The sequence below is a fragment of the Setaria italica genome, chromosome VIII, assembly GCF_000263155.2.
Source record: "Setaria italica strain Yugu1 chromosome VIII, Setaria_italica_v2.0, whole genome shotgun sequence".
NCBI lineage: Eukaryota > Viridiplantae > Streptophyta > Magnoliopsida > Poales > Poaceae > Setaria > Setaria italica.
The window spans coordinates 38,081,368-38,098,960 of record NC_028457.1 but is presented as its reverse complement, the minus strand read 5'-3'; the positions used below and the strand labels follow the sequence as shown (position 1 = coordinate 38,098,960).

The window sequence follows — 17,593 nt, the reverse complement described above, 5'->3', positions numbered from 1 at the left end:
AGTGGATTTCAGCTACCTACAGCTCTGAACGGGAGGTACTTGAAAAAGTATCATCCAAGTGTTTGGCAGGACGCTTAAAGACAATATGGCCGATATTTGGAAATATCGCCCTTAGGACAAATGGCCGGTGGAATCCATCACCCTTAGATTTATTTCTTGGTACGCAAGATTTACCAAGAAACAGGGGGGGCATGTGTTGACGCCCAAAAGTGGCAGCGACGCCGATCAGGCTCAAAGCCGGTCTGGCGGGCGCCCACCGGTCTGACCGGTTGCCACGACCGATCAGACCGGTTACCCCGAGTTCAAGATGAAATCTGGAGTCCTGGTCGAATTGGAGATAAATTGGGATTTCCTTGTAGGAAAAGGCCTCCCACCCTATAAATATAAAGGACCCTGGCCAATTGAGGGCTAACAACCTAATTGTCAAACATATTTTTACACTTTTATCTCAAACTCTAGCTTTTCCAACCCCTTTGCTTTCCTCCTTCATCTCGACGGCGTTTCAGGTCGTTCTGAGTGGCCTGACCAATCTCAGATCAACCCTAGGCGCGTCACCTCCGTTGGGGTCCCTCCCGAGGTGGTGTTTCTAGGTTTTTGATGGCGTCCCTGCGAGGACCGATCTGACCGGCCCCTGACCGGTCTGACCGGCTAGGTGCAGAAGCGTGCGGCGAGGTGATTGCTTGGTGCACGCGCGAGCTAGCGCAATTCATGTGTTGACTGGAAAAGGCATCAACACATATTCTTGAAAGATATTAGCGAGGGTCAAGCCAAATGGTTAACATTGCCAAGTCTTCTATTTTCTTTAGTGTCAATTGTACTGACACAGCCAGGGAGGTGGACAAAGGCTGATGGATTACCAACTGCAGTTGGGAGGAGTAGTAAGGAAGCTTTTGAAACTATTCCTAGTAAGATCCGTGGCCTTATGGGAGGATGGAGTGAGGAAAATCTGAGTTGTGTAGCTCGAGAAACTTTGATCAAATCGGTTGCACAAGCTATACCTACATACCCCATGAGTTGTTTCTTACTGTCTCCCACTGAGAGACCAAGTTGAGAAGTGCCTTGGTCTATTTATGATGAGTGATTGACTCGATGATTTGAGACTTTACCATTGAGTCCATATTTCATATGTGCATGATTATGCTAACGGCTAACCGGATGTGTTGTGTTGTGTGCGTTGTGTTGTGGTGTTTGTGTAAACCATATGTCGTGTGTTTTGTCTCTTGACTTGTGATGTGCAGGTGTAGGATGCGACATGGCGGTCGACGGCATGAGGTGAAGGTCAAGCGAAAGGTTCATGCCAATATACTTGGGTTGTGAAGGGTGGACACGAGTAGGCTTGGACCAAGGGACCCGAGGAGTTTGGGCAGAGTCATGGGCGATCCACATGGTGCACGGAAGAGCCAGAGTACACGGGTGGGATGGAGACGGCATCGGTCGAGTCGAGTGGGACAGAGGCGAGTCAAGTAGGCGGCCCGGGAGCCAGGAGTGAAAGATTTGGAGGCGACGAAGGCTTGGCGGAGGCTGGACATGTGTCGACATTGGTGAGTCACGTCGGGTGCGGCGTGCATGAGGGTTTGACCGGTTTGGTCTCAAAACCGGGAATGAGGGCTGTTGAGGCAGCCACCTCTTTAGGCTAGTTGGGTTGTGGGCTACTCATTTGTTTGTGAGAGCCTTTGGTATAGAGAGAGGGGGAGAAAGGAGGGATCTTTGTGTTGATTTTTTTGCCATCCTAGCTTGGATTGTGCTTAGAAGTGGCTTGCAACCCGACACGGTGAAGTAATCTAAATATTAACTCTCATGCACACATGTTTCACCTGCTAGTCCCGAGCGTTTTTCTTTTTGGGCATTTTTGGGTGAATTTTTGTTGAATTTTGGTTCGTCCGAGGCAGATTTCTTGAGGCAAATCAGTGCTAGGACGTGTGTGAACAAGGCTAGTGTGATTCTCTAACAAATCCCTTACCGAGCACCGCGGATTTGAAGATTTCCCCGATTCATTCTTCACCTAGGGTTCCTCAAACTTTTTGAAATTGGAGTTAAAGGCTAAATCTTTTTGGATGTTTTCAGTTGGAATAGTTTGCCTATGATCTACCGAGGCTGTGGTTCGAGTTTCAGGTGAACCGGATTTGATTTGCCTCGATTTGGAGTAGAGCTCGTGCTGTTCTGTCCTCCGCGGGTTGTTCGGGAACAGGAAATTCTAGTGCTCTGTGACACGTGCTCATCGATTTGGTTTTTAGTTTTTCTACGTGGCTGTGATTTTTATTTTTTTTGGCTCGAGGGGGCTAAAGTTTAGCTCTGTCTCATCAGATATTTAGATATTAATTAAGAGTATTAAATATAATCTAATTATAAAACTAATTACATAGATGGAGTGCTAATTCGTGAGATGAATCTATTAAGCCTTAACTAGTCCATGATTTGACAATGTGGTGCTACAATGAAGAATTAATTAGGCTTAATAAATTCATCTCGTGAATTATCCTAGGGGTTCTGCAATTAGTTTATAATTAGTATACGAACATCCGATGTGACAGGACTAAATTTTAACCGTGGTATCCAAACACCCTGGATCGATTTTGCTTTGGGTTGTTCCGTCCCTTCTTCAGCTAGAGCTTGGGCAGGCTTGTGACAGTGCCAGCACACGGCAACAGCTGCAGGCGATTTGCTTTCAGCTTGCGCTGCAGGGACAGCACTACGGAGATCGAGCTTGACTTCTCTCAGGTAGCGATTCATCACTTTTTCCTCAGGCCCAAGAGAAGGTAAACAAGTAGTTCGTAGAGAAGATTAATTTTCCATGGACTATCACTTTCATGCTATAGTGACCAATGATAAGTCAATCATTGATTGTTTGCTTGTGAACGTGCATTGGCTATTTGATATATGTTTAATTATTTCCTTCAGCTCTTTGGTTGATTTAGCACCGGAGTTCTGCTCTTAGCTTGTATTCTCAGATTGCTTTTCTTCAGAGCTTCAGGCAGCTCGATTCAGTACAGTAGCAACTGCTGTTATTTGTTCAGTTTTCAATTAATTGTGTGCCCACCAGCTGGGCTGCTTTGTTTCTCAGCTCTGTTTAGCTCACAATCAAGTGTTCTCATTTGCTTGCTAGTTGCATTGTTGCTATTTCTATTTGTCTGAAGGTTCAAGCATCTCAGCTCGGTTGAATTCATGCGAAATGTCTCTGTCTGGCAACAATAGATTTTTTAGTCTTTGCATGCTTGCGTTGGCCTGTAGCTAGTTAGTATCTTGATCTATTCAGTTCAGTGCAGTAGCATATGGTCAGTGTGGATTTAATCTCTTTGTGCAAGCTTTTCGATATGTCATTTTTGCGTTGCTTCCGCTACGCTTTGAGCGTCCCTGATCATTTCTAGGGTGAGCTTGTCACGAGTTGACTTGTATCATTTTAGTTATTAGACGCAAGGTGTGTTTGGGTTGGCAATCGGGATATATGTCTTCTTCTCAGAGATAATTTTTATAAGCTCTCATTCACCCTCCTCTGGTCGCGTGTCCCGATCCTTCACCCACCACTGGTAAGAAAACGACATCAGCCATTTCCAACTATTGGTGGGGCAGTGCAGTTGATAGTAGGAGAAAAACGTGCAGGGAGCAAAACGTGCCACACCTACAGACGAGGGTTCCTCAGTCAAAGGAGAGCTATGGGCCTATGTATAGGCGTAAAGCAATGACTGGAGACAAACAAAAGCAGAGGTATAGTGCATAGGAACTTACTTCAAACAGAGGAACGGAACCTGGCGTGAATCACTGCCTCCTCCGATCACCACGGACATGCTTTCCTCTTGACTGTTCGATTGAGCCGATACCGAGCCCTTATCTTTTCAGAAGATGTGCAACGAAGGATACCCAGATTAGGAATATGGCTAGCAGAAAGCAGCCTCGAAGATGCTCGAGTGTAATCACTTCTCTCACTACGGAAAGGAAGCAGGGCCGAGGCGAACAACACAAGCCGCTTAGCAAGCAGGAAAACAAGTAGGCGAAAGAAGAGAAGTAGTGTAACTTGGCGATGCAAGCCTGTCCCAGAGTGTTCAGCGACTCGGATTGGCAATGCCTGATCCTCGCAAGTTCAGAATTCCAACTGCTTCAGAAGCAAGGACCGGCCGGCTTCAGAAGCATTTACACGAACACCTTGCGGCCGTTTGAGATGGGAGAGGCCATCAGGCTCCACGGCACCTCGTGGCCGCAATAGCTGGCTCTCATCCTCTCGATCATGGAATTGCAAACTTTATGGTGGAGACAGAGAGTTCAGAGCAGCAGCGATGAGTGATGACTGTATGAACAGTATGGAGCAATCAGTCCCAAGGAGTAACCATTTCCGCATGGTTAGACTTTCAACCATGTATTGCAACAATGCTGAGTTCTTGAATCTCTGTCAGCACTGAGCACACCAAGTTAACAGGTCAGGCAACGCATTCAGGTCCGGTCTACAAACAGCTCCTCTCTGCTACTGGATCCCCTCCGTGCGCTTTCTACAACTTCATCTGGAAGGACCGTGTGCCGCCGCGGGTCCAGTTCTTTGGGTGGCTCCTGATGCAGCAACACATCCAGTGCAGAGCCAACCTCTTGAAGAAGAATGTCCTCCACGATGCCAAGTGCGAACTCTGCCATGCTGCTGTGGAGGACTGCGACCACATCATCTTCACCTGCCCCTTGGCAGCCCAAGCCTGGTCCACTCTAGGCATCAACGTCCAAGGATGCAGATGCAGTACCTCCACTCTATGGGATGTTCCCCATCCGACAACACAAGCCATGAAGCACTTTCAGAGTTTCATCCTCCTGTTTTCAACCAACAATGTTGTTTTCAACCAATCAGCCCCCTCCCACTCGCAACTGTGGGCCGACTGCAAGCAAGATGTACAGCTCTGAACCACAGATGGCCCGTCGCCAAACAACAGGAAATTGAGTCCTGGTGTCTGATTTTTTCTATCATGTAGCAACCTATAGGAAGATGCTCTCCCCTGTTTTTCCTCAAAATCTGCTGAAACCATTATGTAAACTGTTTTTGGCTTGCCCAAAGTCTATAAATGAAATTCAGGTGGGGGATGCTCCCCCCCTGACCCTCAAAATAAAAAAAGGTCAGGCATGGACTTCAGCTTGACAGTTAGCCAGAGAACTGGAGGAGATTGTAGTGGCACTGACATGTCAGCAGTCAGCAGTGAGCAGAGACTATTGTTGAATTCCAATAGTCTGATTCTGTGTAGTGGAGAATTTCTCACATGGCACGGTTTGTCAAACCTGCTAATTAGGCCGATGGGCCCTGTCGGCCGAATGGGCTGGGCCATGCGATTTGAAGTGGCACAGTTTCTCACATGACTGTGTTTGATCCGGAGGTTCCTCTTGCAGAGGAGGCCGGCTGTTTTCAACCTACCATCCTAGTAGGAACAAAAAATAGTACTAATTTTGTGCTGATCAACACTATGCTAACCATTATGGGGGCACAAAACTGGCGTATATTGTATTCCACCTTTCGGTTTGTGGTCTGCTCACAAGAAAAAAGTAAACACTAAAACTTTCAAATTAAGATGTTGAATGCGTGCTCCCAAAATTCTGAATATAGTTTTTTTTTCTAAAATTCAGATCAGTTATAGAGACGAGACAAATTGATATAGTTTAGCCGACTGAAATCAGCTTGGCTTCCAGCCTAACACGTGCTGTACCTCCCATTCTTCTGCGAAATTTTTGTAAAATAGCAATAAATGTCACTTCAATTTTGAGATTTCACCCTGGAAGACTTATTATTTTGTTTGCAAAGTCCCTATGCTCAGGTTTGTTGAAAAACCACCAACCCCACCACACGAAAAGAGTTTGAATCTGTAACATTTTCCTCGAATGCAACTGAAGTAGAGTGCGTCAAGCCACAAATAGTCCAAATTAAAACGAGCAAAAAGCATCTCTTGGCAGATATATCCCTTTCGCATGAGGTCATCGTTGACATCAATGTAGGAAATTGCTTGCATTTTCTTTAAACGAGCATTATTCTTCCATCAAGTGTCCGTTTTCAACATGAGAACCAACAAAATTGGTTCCATTATTAATCCATTTTTCTACGGCATGTCGTCTTCAGTGTGAGGAACCAATAATCTAGGTTCAAACACAAGGAACTAATTTTCCATCTCATTTTGCCTAGCGGTAGTTGAAATATCAAGATCGAGCTCATCAGAAATGCTGCACGCCAGAAAATAGAATACCTAATGGTTCAATGTTTCTGTTGGACTGGAAACCAGCAACAGTTACATGGTTCACCTGAGTCCTGCATTTGAATGCATGAAAGCGTTCAGTTCAGATTGCCGGTGTTGCACCGGCCGAGCAACGTACGTCGAGAGTTGTTGTGTCTTCTGAACATGTAACTAAACATCTAGCTGCCGGATATCGGAGCGAAAATCTGATCACCTGACAAGCGAGGACGGAGGAGGAGGGTTGGCTTGCACGACGAGGAGGAAGCCGTTGATGGAGAGGATGAGGCAACAATAGGAGTCGATGCTCTTGCGCAGATCGCGGAACTGCCTGGACATGCCCCTGCCCCTCAGGACACGCAAAGACGGCGTGCTCTCGCTGCAGGACCGGACGAGGTCGTCTGCGTCCATGAGTGCATTGGTCACGAGATGCCCCAGCAGCTCCAAGTTCTGCTGCTGCATGATCCAGCAGCCGGCTGGCGAGAGCAGGAGCAGCCGGAGCATCCGCACACTGTCCTCCAGCTTCCGGCATTCCTTCTTAACCTCATGAAACTGCCAGAAGCAGCTCGCGACGAGGGTGATGAGCGTGATGGCGTCCCCTCCGAATAGCTGAAGCAGGTTGGCCGCCTTCCCGACCATGTCCCAAAACTCGACCATTTCGCACCGCTCCGCACTGACGATCGATCGTCTTGTGCAAACAAGAGTAAAAGGGGACGATGAACGATGTCGATCGATGGCTCTCGATATGCTTCTGCACGCAGTCGACCTCTGCATATATAGGTTCATCAAAGCCAGAGCGAGCGATTAAGGTTTCATGCATACACAGTTGCATTGACTAGCTACTTGGTCTCGAGAAGAGATGGCATGGGCTTGGTCATAACTCACAAGCTAGCTAGCCCTGACCTGCAATGCATGTCTTGGAGGTTGAGGAGGGCTTCAGCACGAGTTACCCTGTGGCGCCATGTGAGTACGGAGTACCTCTGGTTCGTGTTCTGGAAGCCCGGATGGAGGTTTGAGGGAATCGACCGGACTTCCCCCGGGGGCAGAAGCAGAACAGAGTGCAGGACGCTTCAGATGCATGCATGGTGGCTCAGTTTGGGTGGACACAATTGACAGGCTGACACGGTAATGACCTGTCTCCAAGAACAAGTGCAAGTGCAACTGGAAGCAACCGGGAGTAGTTGTTGTCAACAGCCCGGGACTTTAGATGGAGCTCCCAGGGACTCCACTGGACTTGCAAGGGAGTCGCGCCGACGGAGCAAAACAAGTAAACAAGTGGGAGGAACGAGAGCAGGTCGCAGGGACTCCGCGGGACCTCCCAGCAGCAGCACGCCAGACTGTGGACGGCGATTTGGGGCAGCAGGACACGCCAGACTCTGCTCATCTGTCCAGAGAATATTCTTCCCCCTCTCTCACTTCCGTCCAGCTGTAGCAAGCGCCAAAGTCGTACATACCTTCTGCTCATCTGTCCGGTCGCTCTCCTCTCTGCGCGGCTGAGGTGGTGGAGGGGCAGGCGGCGGCGCGGGATCCGCCGCCCGGCAGGACGTGCGACGCCGCGGCGCCGGATCTGCTCGATCGCCGGGTATACATCTTTGGCAAATTTGTGCGAAGGTTTAGCAATCATTAAGTTTCTGAAAAGATCTGTTCAATCTCAGTTGTGGAGATGGTGTGTGTTGTTTCATCTGCTTAATGAAATAGACTTTACAAAAAGAGGAGCTGCATCACAAACTCACAAGGAAGGGGGCACCATGGGCAAGCGAGTGAAGTCAACTCACAAGTCAACATCACAAACTCACAACGAAGGGGGGCGTCAGGGCCTCAGGGGCAAGCGAGTGACGTCGCTGACGGACCTCGAGTCCTACTCCACGAGCGCGAGGTAAGCCTGTCGGAGATTGAATTCTTGATTTCACTGCTTGCTTGAAATCTAGCCTGACTTTCTGGGGACCAAACAGCTCAACTGATGACACATCTCCAGAGAGAACTAAACGTAGAAGACGACGGACTCGGTCTTCAAGAAATGCTAGGAAAAATGAGGTACTTTCAGCCTGCCTGTTAGGCTTATAATATGTATGATTCTGCAGAAGTGTTCTTCAATATATAGCGTTTTCTTTTTTGATTCGGAAAACGCGACCGGTCGTCCCTCTCCAAATGAATTGCACTGAAAATTCGAACTCCAAAGTCAAATGTGAAATTTTAAAAGAAAAACCAGCATCATGTTTGGATTCCTTTTGATCTTGTCACCATAAATTTATCTGCATCGAATTTTAGTACCCAGTATACTGCAATGATCGTACTAACAGTTACCATTCTTTTTTTTTTGAAGGATATATTAACATGCTCTCAATACAATGACATCCTACAGATGCTAAAATTACTCAATGTGAAGTTTGACGAACAATCAAAGCAGAATACTGAAAGTAAGGATGACATTAGTGAAATGCGCAAACAGTTGGAGAAGGTTCTTGAAAATCAAAATGTTCAGAGCAAAGAATTGGAGAAGCTCCGCAAACAATCAGAGCTTCATACTAACGGCACAAGTCATGCTTCTGATGCTCCAAGGTATAATAATTTCATATATACTAGGAATAGATACAACAGTTTATTAGATTCACTCTGTTTTTTCACTTCATAAGTTAGTTTTTCCTTCTTTCACAGATCACAATCAAATCAACTGCAGCCACCTAGATACCGACTGGTATTCAGATCTGGGAATATTGACACAATTGAAAAAGGGCAAACCATAGATATAAGTGTAGCTCTAGTTGAGGGTAATAATGATCAAACTGTAGAAAATGGACCCCTTGCTTCTGCTACAGTTGAGTTGGTTGTCGTTAACGCAGAGTTCAATGAACATGATAATCAACACAATTGGTCCAGAGAGGATTTTGAGTCCTACGTGAAAAAACCACGTCGTGGGAATGTGGATCAGTCAGCAAAATCAATAGTTAGTAACGGCCGATTTAACCTTGTTGACGGGGCTAAATGTCACCGTGGTTCCACAATATTCGAAAACTCCAGTAACAAGAAGGTTAGGCTTGGGGTGATCGTAGTGTCGCCAACTGAAGAACGAGTTCTAGAAGGACTATCAAATTCTTTCTTTGTGCGGGGCCATGACCGGCCTGGAAGACAAAATAACTTGTGCCATAACAGCTCAAACAGACAAAGTAAGTCTATTCTTTCTCAGATTCTATGATACAAGTTGTTTTGTGTTTGAAACTTTTTTATGTTGGTAGTATTTCATTAATTGGAACCTTTTCTATTTCACATTATTGTTAAGAGTTTACAATCTCTACACAGCTAGTGCACATGTAATTTTTAGAAATCTAGACTTTTAATAGAAATATAAATTAGAATGTAATTTTGTGAAGCTGCTACCTAAAAAATGTTTTTTATTTTCCACCAGAAATGTAGGAAACCAACTCTAAATAAAATAAAATAAAATTATATAGTTTAAAAAATTATATACACACACATATATATATATATAGTAAATGTAATCATACTATTGTTCAAAACTTGGGGAGTATATAATGAGACATATTCTTTAGCATAAAATAAAATAGAAAAGAACTTTCTTAATTTCTTTAAATTAATATTATTGAGAAGGAATCTCGCTCCAACTTGATTAGGCACATTACCAGGCAGTTTGACTATATTAATACTATTGTTTTAGTTTGATGCTCTTAGTTTTGGTTTCTTTGGATGAAAGTTTAACACTTTTGTAGGGCAACCTCTTGTTGACAATGATCATCAAGAACAAAATAGCCCAATGCCTAACCTGCCACAGCTGTCACGGATAAATTCAACTCAAACTGCAAGAAACAGTAAGGCTTGAAGTTCTTTTCTTTTTGCTCTTTTTTGAAGAGAATGCAAGGAGATGCATGTTCTACCTGCATATTTATATATCAAAATCAGTGAACATTAACAATTAGTATATTGCTTGAGCTCTAGTACGAAAGGTGCATGCCCGCACCCTTAGGCCTTAGCCACCTGTCTGTAAACCAACCTCCTCCTTTTGTGCTTGTACTCTGAATGATTCAAATCATTATGTTTCCTCCTCATTTTCAGGATTGGATGTAATTGGGGGACAATCACAGCTTCCATTTCCAGGAACTAATAGGCTTTCTACAGAACCATCTACCAGTGTAAGTAATTGAAAAACTAGGCCACAGTTTATATGTAGGGCACACAGCCCTGATTATATCATGACACTAGGTTTTGATACACATAGTTAATCATGATAATCGTAAAGGAGAGTGCTTAAGGTGGGTCCAGAGCTTTATTTTACTTCCACTACAGAATGCGGCACACTAATTTTATTTGTCACCTGTTTGTTATTTTGTCCAACTACAGGCTTTGATACCACCATACCTTAATCCTGATTTGCTGAGTGTGGCCCAAGCTGTTTGCAGACAAAACGGTATGATACTTTTGTTCATTGGATGGTGATCGTGTTTTGATTCCTGCAAGTGATGGGTTATGTGGGTAACTTGTTCTGCGTTTGAAACTTTTTTAAGTTGGTAGTATTTCATTAATTGGAACCTTTTCTACTTCACATTGTTAACAATTTACAATCTCTACACAGCTACTGCATGTATAATTTTTAGAAATCTAGACTTTTAATTGGAATATAAATTAGAATGTAATTTTGTGAAGACGCTACCTAAAAAATGTTTTTTTTATTTTCCACCAGAAATGTATGAAACCAACTCTAAATAAAATAAAATCATATAGTTTAAAAAATTACACACACACACATATATATATATAGTTAATTTAATCATAGTATTGTTCAAAACTTGGGGAGTATATAATGAGACATATTCTTTAGCATAAAATAAATAAAAAAGAACTTTCTTAATTTCTTTCAAATTAATATTATTGAGAAAGAATCTCGCTCCAACTTGATTAGGCACATTACTGGGCATTTTGACTATATTAATACTACTGTTTTAGTTTGATGCTCTTAGTTTTGGTTTCTTTGGATGAAAGTTTAACACTTTTTTAGGGCAAGCTCTGGTTGACAATGATTATCAAGAACAAAATAGCCCAATGCCTAACCGGCCACACTCGTCACGGATAAATTCAACTCAAACTGCGGGAAACAGTAAGCCTTGAAGTTCTTTTCATTTTTCTTTTTTTTGAAGAGAATGCAAGGAGATGCATGTTCTACCTGCATATTTATACATCAAAACCAGTGAACATTAACAATTAGTATATTGTTTGAGCCCTAGTACGAAAGGTGCACACCCGCACCCTTAGGCCTTAGCAGCCTGGCTGTAAACCAGCCTCCTCCTTTAGTGCTTGTATTCTGAATGATTCAAATCATTATGTTTCCTCCTCATTTTCAGGATTGGATATAATTGGGGAACAATCACAGCTTCCATATCCAGGAACTAATATGCTTTCTACAAAACCATCTACCAGTGTAAGTAATTGAAAAACTAGGTCAAAGTTTATATGTAGGGCACACAACCCTGACTATATCATGACACTAGGTTTTGATACACATAGTTAATTATGATTATCGTAAAGGAGCGTGCTTAAGGTGTGTCCTGGTCTTTATTTTACTTCCACTCCATAATATGGCACACTAATTTTATTTATCACATGTTTGTTATTTTGTCCAACTACAGGCTTTGATACCACCATACCTTGATCCTGATTTGCTGATGGTGGCCCAAGCTATTTGCAGACAAAACGGTATGACACTTCTGTTCATTGGTTGGTGATCCTATTTTGATTCCTACAAGTGATGGGTTAAGTGGGTAATTATGAGAATTTATCTCCCATAATTTTATATGATTTGAACAGATAAAACATAACTTGCAAATTTTGGTCCTTTTATTTACCTGTTATGTTGCTATAGACAAACCCAAAAAGGTTTCATCATGATCACTCTCATAAGCTAGCCATGTCTGATAAACTAAATGTTAATTTCATGTTCTCATGTTTAGTATTTTTCTTTTTATCGTATAGTGTGTTACTGTTGAATCACATTTTCTAATCTAATACTTAAAAGAACATGTTAATTTTGTTGTTCTGGTTTCTACAGTTTAGATCTATTATTTTTATCTATGAGTAAAACTGCCCATCTTCATAAACCATATCCATAGAAATATGCGCAGATTATGACAACTTCTAAAGATATCCTCGAAATACATCATCCATATATATCCATCATCACATAGACTTTTTCCAAGGAGAGCTCAGCATTACCATCCTCTCAAACGCATAGACTACTACCTTTTCATTTCTTCTGTTGTTATATACATCATCACAAATGGTTTAGAAACCTCCCTTGTCATAGATAGCTTCTGAATTTTTTTTTGAAATGTAGATAGCTTCTGAATTAATGGTGTAGATTATTAAGATTACAGGAGCTAATATCTTTACTGTCAACGCCTAGAATTCATCCCACTAATACAAGTATAACAGTATAGATTGATATAAAAGTATTGTAAAAGAGGTGCAATCGTATTTTTAGCAGCAAACACAATAGGTTATGTTCAAAATGGAAACCTGCATTAGAATGTAGCCTCACACTGGCATGGCAAATTAATTAGGCCAGTTTTACTCATTTTATGTAATTAAGGAGTTTGTAAGTTAATTTAGCACTTATTACCAAACATTTTTATAATAGCGAGCAAGCCTAAGAGAAATATCGATAATATCCACAGCAACATGCAGATGATTCACCTTGTTTGTGCGTACACTTGTTTCTTTTACATTGATCCACAGCAATGTCGAATTCACCTAGTTGTATTAATTTTGAATATATTAATTTTCTTTCTTTCATCTTCCTAATAACTATTCAGTTGATGAATCTTCATTGGTAATGGATGATTCTGATTCACACAACTGGTGGGTTAAGCTGGTTATTTATGTGGATTTTTTCTATATTTTTGACATGTCAACGTGTGACCTCATTTTGGCCACTTAAACATAATATCATAGCCATTTACCCACACTCTAGAGAGAAAAAAGAAAATGGAACCATGTCCAAGGTAAAATTTGAGCGGTAAATAAAATTTCCATCTGGAGACCATCATACTTACAACCATATGTTCAGGTTGACTTAAAATGAACTAAAAGAATCACCATCTTTACTCTCATGGTCTAGAATTCATACCATTCATAGGAGGGGAAAAGAAACATGTACACCATTGATTTCGTGGTCCAAATTATAATGGTATAGGCTGACAGTTGTGGTTTTAGCAACAAACAAAATAAAATAATACGTTAAAAAAATGAAAACCTGTATCAGTATGTAGCCTCACATTTCCATTGGAAACTAGGTTAGTTTATTCAAGATTTTTTTGTTGTTAAGGTGTTTGAATGTTAATTTCGCGTTACAAGCTTATTTCACAACATTTTGTGTGTGTGTGTGGGGTGGGGGTACCCTTTACTTTACCCATTTTTTTTACTTTGGCCTCTTACATCACTTCGCCCATAAATGCTGCAACTGCTAATTAATTGAGCACTCCTACTACTACTAATTAAACAGATGATTTGATTTATAGTTTTATTCTGCAGATACGCGATTCAATACAAACCCAACAACACTTGCAGTGCAACTTGTACGGGATAGCGTCAATGGAACCGAGCAAGCATCATTGGAACCTTCTTGATCAGCTCATGCCACTGCTAAAATTTAATAATTGTGGTTTACCTACTACGCGCCTCATGCAAGAGCACTTAGACCCACTGACCATCATATCAAAGGAAGTCATGCAGACTCGTCGGAACAGAGGTGTTATCATTGAGCTACTTGAGCCTGATGATTCAGATGAAGAGTGCGTTCCTCAATTCGTCCTCAGTTACATAGAACTGTCAAAATTGTACTGCGTACTTTATGTCACTATCAATAACCATCTTGCTAACTTTTATTCATTTATATAACATTTTTCAGACGACAACTGAAGAGGAAGATGTGCAGTAAATACAAATTGTGACTTGTGAATAAGGTGTGAGAGGCCTATCACACAAGGGATCCAATAAAAGCAGATGATGGGAGCCTTCTCAAAGTTGCTTTGTTCGATGAGAACAGAAAGATCACATATGGTCCCCTGTCTTCAACTTCTGTTCAGATCGTAGTTCTCCATGGTGACTTCAATGACCACGGTCAGGATTACTGGACTTCAGAGGAGTTCAGTCGCTACGAAGTGTGTCCACGGCCTGGAGAAGAAGCATCATCAGTCCTAGGAGGTAATTGCATCTTAGTTCTAGCTGATGGAGAGGCATGTCTTGGTGATGCCTTTTTCAAGATGACATCCTATTGTGCTAGAACTGGAAAGTTCAAGTTGGGTGTAAGGCTAGCTAGCAACCATGAAGAGAGAATTCAAGGAGTATCAGAACCATTCTGGGTGAAGGATCGTCATTTTGCAGGTACATACATGTAAGCTTGAACTATTTGAGATACTCAAATTAATTTTCCAATATTGAAGATGAGAAATGTATGTTTGACTTGGATTTGATCTACAAGTACATGCATTCACACAATTTCACAAAAAGTTTTAAAAATTTGATATATTTTTAGCAAACGACATTTTACAATTTTATGGTATGCTAGAGAAATGGCTGGAAATCTATCAAACGTTAGTGAGAGCATACTAGTAGTAAATGCAATAAATATACATTTGATAGTTTTTTAAAAAAATCTTGTTCAATCTACATAAAAATTGCAATTATGTGAAACCTGTACCTTCATGCAAAAAGATAAGAACTGAAGCCAGACAAATGAAATCTATTAACAAAAAAATTCTATTAATTAAGAATCTACTATTTTTTACACATTGACATGATATGATTAGTTTCTGTATGTTGATCTGGGTCCATCCATCTGTTTTTTTTGTTTGTCTATATTTTTTCCATCAGAATACAAATCGAGTGGCCTCGTGCCATGTGGTGAGACTAATTAGCTAGTTACTCTGCTGGTTCCATGCAGGAGAGTGTGGGCGTGTAACTGGCATATGGCCGGAGGATGACACTGCTAGAATTGACCATCCTTTGGTGGTGCAAGCAACAATAGCTGATTTAGTGACTAAATAAAATAAAATTATATAGTTTAAAAAATTATAGACACACATATATAGTTAATTTAATCATACGATTGTTCAAAACTTGGGGAGTATATAATGAGACATATTCTTTAGAATAAAATAAAATAGAAAAGAACTTTCTTAATTTCTTTAAATTAATATTATTGAGATAGAATCTCTCTCCAACTTGATTAGGCACATTACCAAGCATTTTGACTATATTAATACTCCTGTTTTAGTTTGATGCTCTTAGTTTTGGTTTCTTTGAATGAAAGTTTAACACTTTTGTAGAGCAAGCTCTGGTCGACAATGATTATCAAGAACAAAATAACCCAATGCCTAACCTGACATACCCGTCACGGATAAATGCGGGGAACAGTAAGGCTTGAAGTTCTTTTCTTTTTCTCTTTTTTTAAGAGAATGCAAGGAGATGCGTGGTCTACCTGCATATTTATACATCAAAATCAGTGAACATTAACAATTAGTATATTGCTTGAGCCTAGTACGAAATTAAAGGTGCATGGCCGCACCCTTAGGCCTTAGCAGCCTGGCTGTAAACCAGTCTCCTCCTTTTGTGCTTATATTCTGAATGATTCAAATCATTATATTTCCTCCTCATTTTCAGGTTTGGATATGATTGGGGAATGATCACACTTCCAATTCCAGCTACAGAACTGTCTACCAGTGTAAGTAATTGAAAAACTAGGCCAAAGTTTATACACAAGGCACACAACCCTTACTATATCATGACGCTAGGTCTTGATGCACATAGTTAATCATAATAATAGTAAAGGAACGTGCTTAAGGTGGGTCCAGGGCAGCAATTAGCAAGAGAAATAAAGAGGCAGCAATTAGTAAAGGAGTAGCTAGCTGTGTATATAGCTCGCTAGAGGACTTCTTCTCCTACACCACATCCCAGCTCCTGATTGCATTCAGTTTTCCACTTCAGTCTGTTGCTCAAAACTACGCGTACCAATCACCCCATCGAGCGTGGCATTTCGGTTCTGAACCTTGCAGCGCCACGCCGCCGGAAGAATCAGCGACAATGAAGGTGCATGAGTCACTTCCTGTTCCTGCTGTTCGTCCACCATTGTTCTTCTTTCCTGTTCTGATTCGGAGCGAATGACGATGATCACGCTGACATGGGGATGGGGATCCATATTTTTGTTTTGTCTCGTCGCAGAAAAAGATCGTGATCAGGGTGGAGATGACGTGCGACCGGCGCCGGGCCAAGGCTGTGGCGCTGGTGGCGGCCACGCCCGGGGTGAGTTCCGTGGCGGTCGCCGGCGACGCCACGGACCAGCTCGTCGTCATCGGCGACGGCTTCGACTCCATCCGCCTCGCCAGCGCGCTGCGCAGGGAGGTCGGGCCCGCGGAGATCGTCCAGGTCGCCGCCGAGGCCAAGGAGTGCGGGTGCGACAAGAAGCCACCCACAGCCGCCGCCGCTGTGCCCCTGCCCCCGTACGTGCCGAGGGCGAGGTCCTGCCAGTACCCGCCGCAGCAGCAGCCGCTGAGCTTCGTATACGAGCCACCCGCCGCCAGGTTCTGCTTCATAATGTAGAGGACACACGACGTACGGATTCCTCTGTTTTGAAACGGTGCGCCGCGCGCGGCTACGGCCTACAGGTAGGACAACTTCCTTCCACGAATGACCGAAGGGTAGAGGTTTTTTTCTTAAAAAATAATAGTAAAGGTGTAGATTTCGTTGGGCTTTGATATCCACCTGTTGTGTGCGTGCCGTCTGCTTTTATGGGCTTGATTTTTGTTACTGGGGAGGAGCTTGATGGACCCAAGACTCTGTCTGTATGTAGCCCATTTATGTTAACATTTCCCATCGCACTTTTAGATAAAAATTTCGAATTCGAGACAGATTCAATTGCATCCATTTCACGATATAACCTTGAAAGGCCATAAAAGGACTGTTAAAAGTTTCTGTTGTAACGAGTACGAAGTCGGGATCGCGAAAGATTGGTCGGCTCAATGTGAGTCAAGCATGGTATTTTTAGAAAGACTTTACAATGATCGCGAGAGTTTCTGTGGTAACGATCGAGTACGAAGTCTTTTCCAAAAAAGGAGTTGCCAAGGAGAAGATCACCGGTAATAAACAAAAAGAAATTCAGAGCTCCAAATTTTTTCGCATCCGGGACGAATGACCAGGCACGGGATGTCAGTGGTAAATGAACAAATGCCATTATTGACCTCCTCCAAAAAGGAACAAATGCCCCTATTATTGTTCCTCAGAAAATGAGAACCTATTGGATACCAACACATCACCTCGATGATTGGCAAATTCAATGTTAGTTTTCCGGATGCTGATGATCGGTGAAGCTGGCTTCAGTAGGTGGCACCCCGGCAGCCGCCACAGGATTT

The 17,593-nt window shown here is 42.5% G+C and overlaps 3 protein-coding genes across 9 annotated transcripts; 2 read left to right on the top strand and 1 right to left on the bottom strand.

Annotated features, from left to right (window-relative positions):
• Positions 1-6,165: 6,165 nt before the first annotated feature.
• On the bottom strand, positions 6,166-6,839 carry LOC105915002 (protein MID1-COMPLEMENTING ACTIVITY 2-like). The gene is made up of 2 exons (XM_012848282.1): positions 6,400-6,839; positions 6,166-6,259 (listed from the first exon to the last, which is right to left on the bottom strand). Exons 1-2 carry the CDS (start codon positions 6,837-6,839, stop codon positions 6,166-6,168), a joined length of 534 nt encoding a protein of 177 aa, XP_012703736.1.
• Positions 6,840-7,459: 620 nt separating this feature from the next.
• Positions 7,460-14,351, top strand: LOC101785068. Of its 6 annotated transcripts, none has more exons than XM_022829415.1 (13): positions 7,460-7,764; positions 7,881-8,058; positions 8,135-8,216; positions 8,506-8,741; positions 8,820-9,346; positions 9,938-10,006; positions 10,251-10,327; positions 10,536-10,602; positions 11,191-11,289; positions 11,534-11,610; positions 11,819-11,885; positions 13,719-13,978; positions 14,095-14,351. In XM_022829415.1, exons 2-12 carry the CDS (start codon positions 7,931-7,933, stop codon positions 13,811-13,813), a joined length of 1,524 nt encoding a protein of 507 aa, XP_022685150.1. In that variant the 5' UTR covers positions 7,460-7,764; positions 7,881-7,930; the 3' UTR covers positions 13,814-13,978; positions 14,095-14,351. The 6 variants fall into 6 exon arrangements, with proteins under 6 accessions (XP_022685150.1, XP_022685152.1, XP_022685151.1 ...); XM_022829416.1 differs by having other exon boundaries at positions 7,466-7,764; positions 8,545-8,741; positions 9,908-10,006; XM_022829412.1 differs by having other exon boundaries at positions 7,467-7,764; positions 9,908-10,006.
• A 117-nt stretch (positions 14,352-14,468) lies between these two features.
• LOC101785470 (heavy metal-associated isoprenylated plant protein 47) lies at positions 14,469-17,129 on the top strand. 2 transcript variants are annotated; one of them, XM_022829418.1, is made up of 5 exons: positions 14,469-14,580; positions 15,515-15,601; positions 15,849-15,909; positions 16,173-16,274; positions 16,407-17,129. In XM_022829418.1, the coding sequence occupies exons 3-5, from the start codon at positions 15,868-15,870 to the stop codon at positions 16,782-16,784; spliced, it is 522 nt and encodes a 173-aa protein (XP_022685153.1). In that variant the 5' UTR covers positions 14,469-14,580; positions 15,515-15,601; positions 15,849-15,867; the 3' UTR covers positions 16,785-17,129. The 2 variants fall into 2 exon arrangements, with proteins under 2 accessions (XP_022685153.1, XP_022685154.1); XM_022829419.1 differs by lacking the exons at positions 14,469-14,580; positions 15,515-15,601 and having other exon boundaries at positions 15,608-15,909.
• The last annotated feature ends 464 nt before the right edge of the window (positions 17,130-17,593 follow it).

Excerpts from the sequence above, each read along its gene's own strand:
- LOC105915002 (XM_012848282.1), bottom strand. The coding sequence starts at position 6,839 with ATGGTCGAGTTTTGGGACATGGTCGGGAAGGCGGCCAACCTGCTTCAG. Across the intron at positions 6,260-6,399 it reads CCTCCGTCCTCGCTTGTCAG|GACTCAGGTGAACCATGTAA; the intron begins GTGATCAGATTT and ends ATTCAAATGCAG.
- LOC101785068 (XM_022829412.1), top strand. The coding sequence starts at position 7,931 with ATGGGCAAGCGAGTGAAGTCAACTCACAAGTCAACATCACAAACTCAC. Across the intron at positions 8,217-8,505 it reads GAAATGCTAGGAAAAATGAG|GATATATTAACATGCTCTCA; the intron begins GTACTTTCAGCC and ends TTTTTTTTGAAG. Across the intron at positions 11,611-11,818 it reads CTACAAAACCATCTACCAGT|GCTTTGATACCACCATACCT; the intron begins GTAAGTAATTGA and ends GTCCAACTACAG.
- LOC101785470 (XM_022829418.1), top strand. The coding sequence starts at position 15,868 with ATGATCACACTTCCAATTCCAGCTACAGAACTGTCTACCAGT. Across the intron at positions 15,910-16,172 it reads CTACAGAACTGTCTACCAGT|TCTGTTGCTCAAAACTACGC; the intron begins GTAAGTAATTGA and ends TTTCCACTTCAG. Across the intron at positions 16,275-16,406 it reads AAGAATCAGCGACAATGAAG|AAAAAGATCGTGATCAGGGT; the intron begins GTGCATGAGTCA and ends GTCTCGTCGCAG.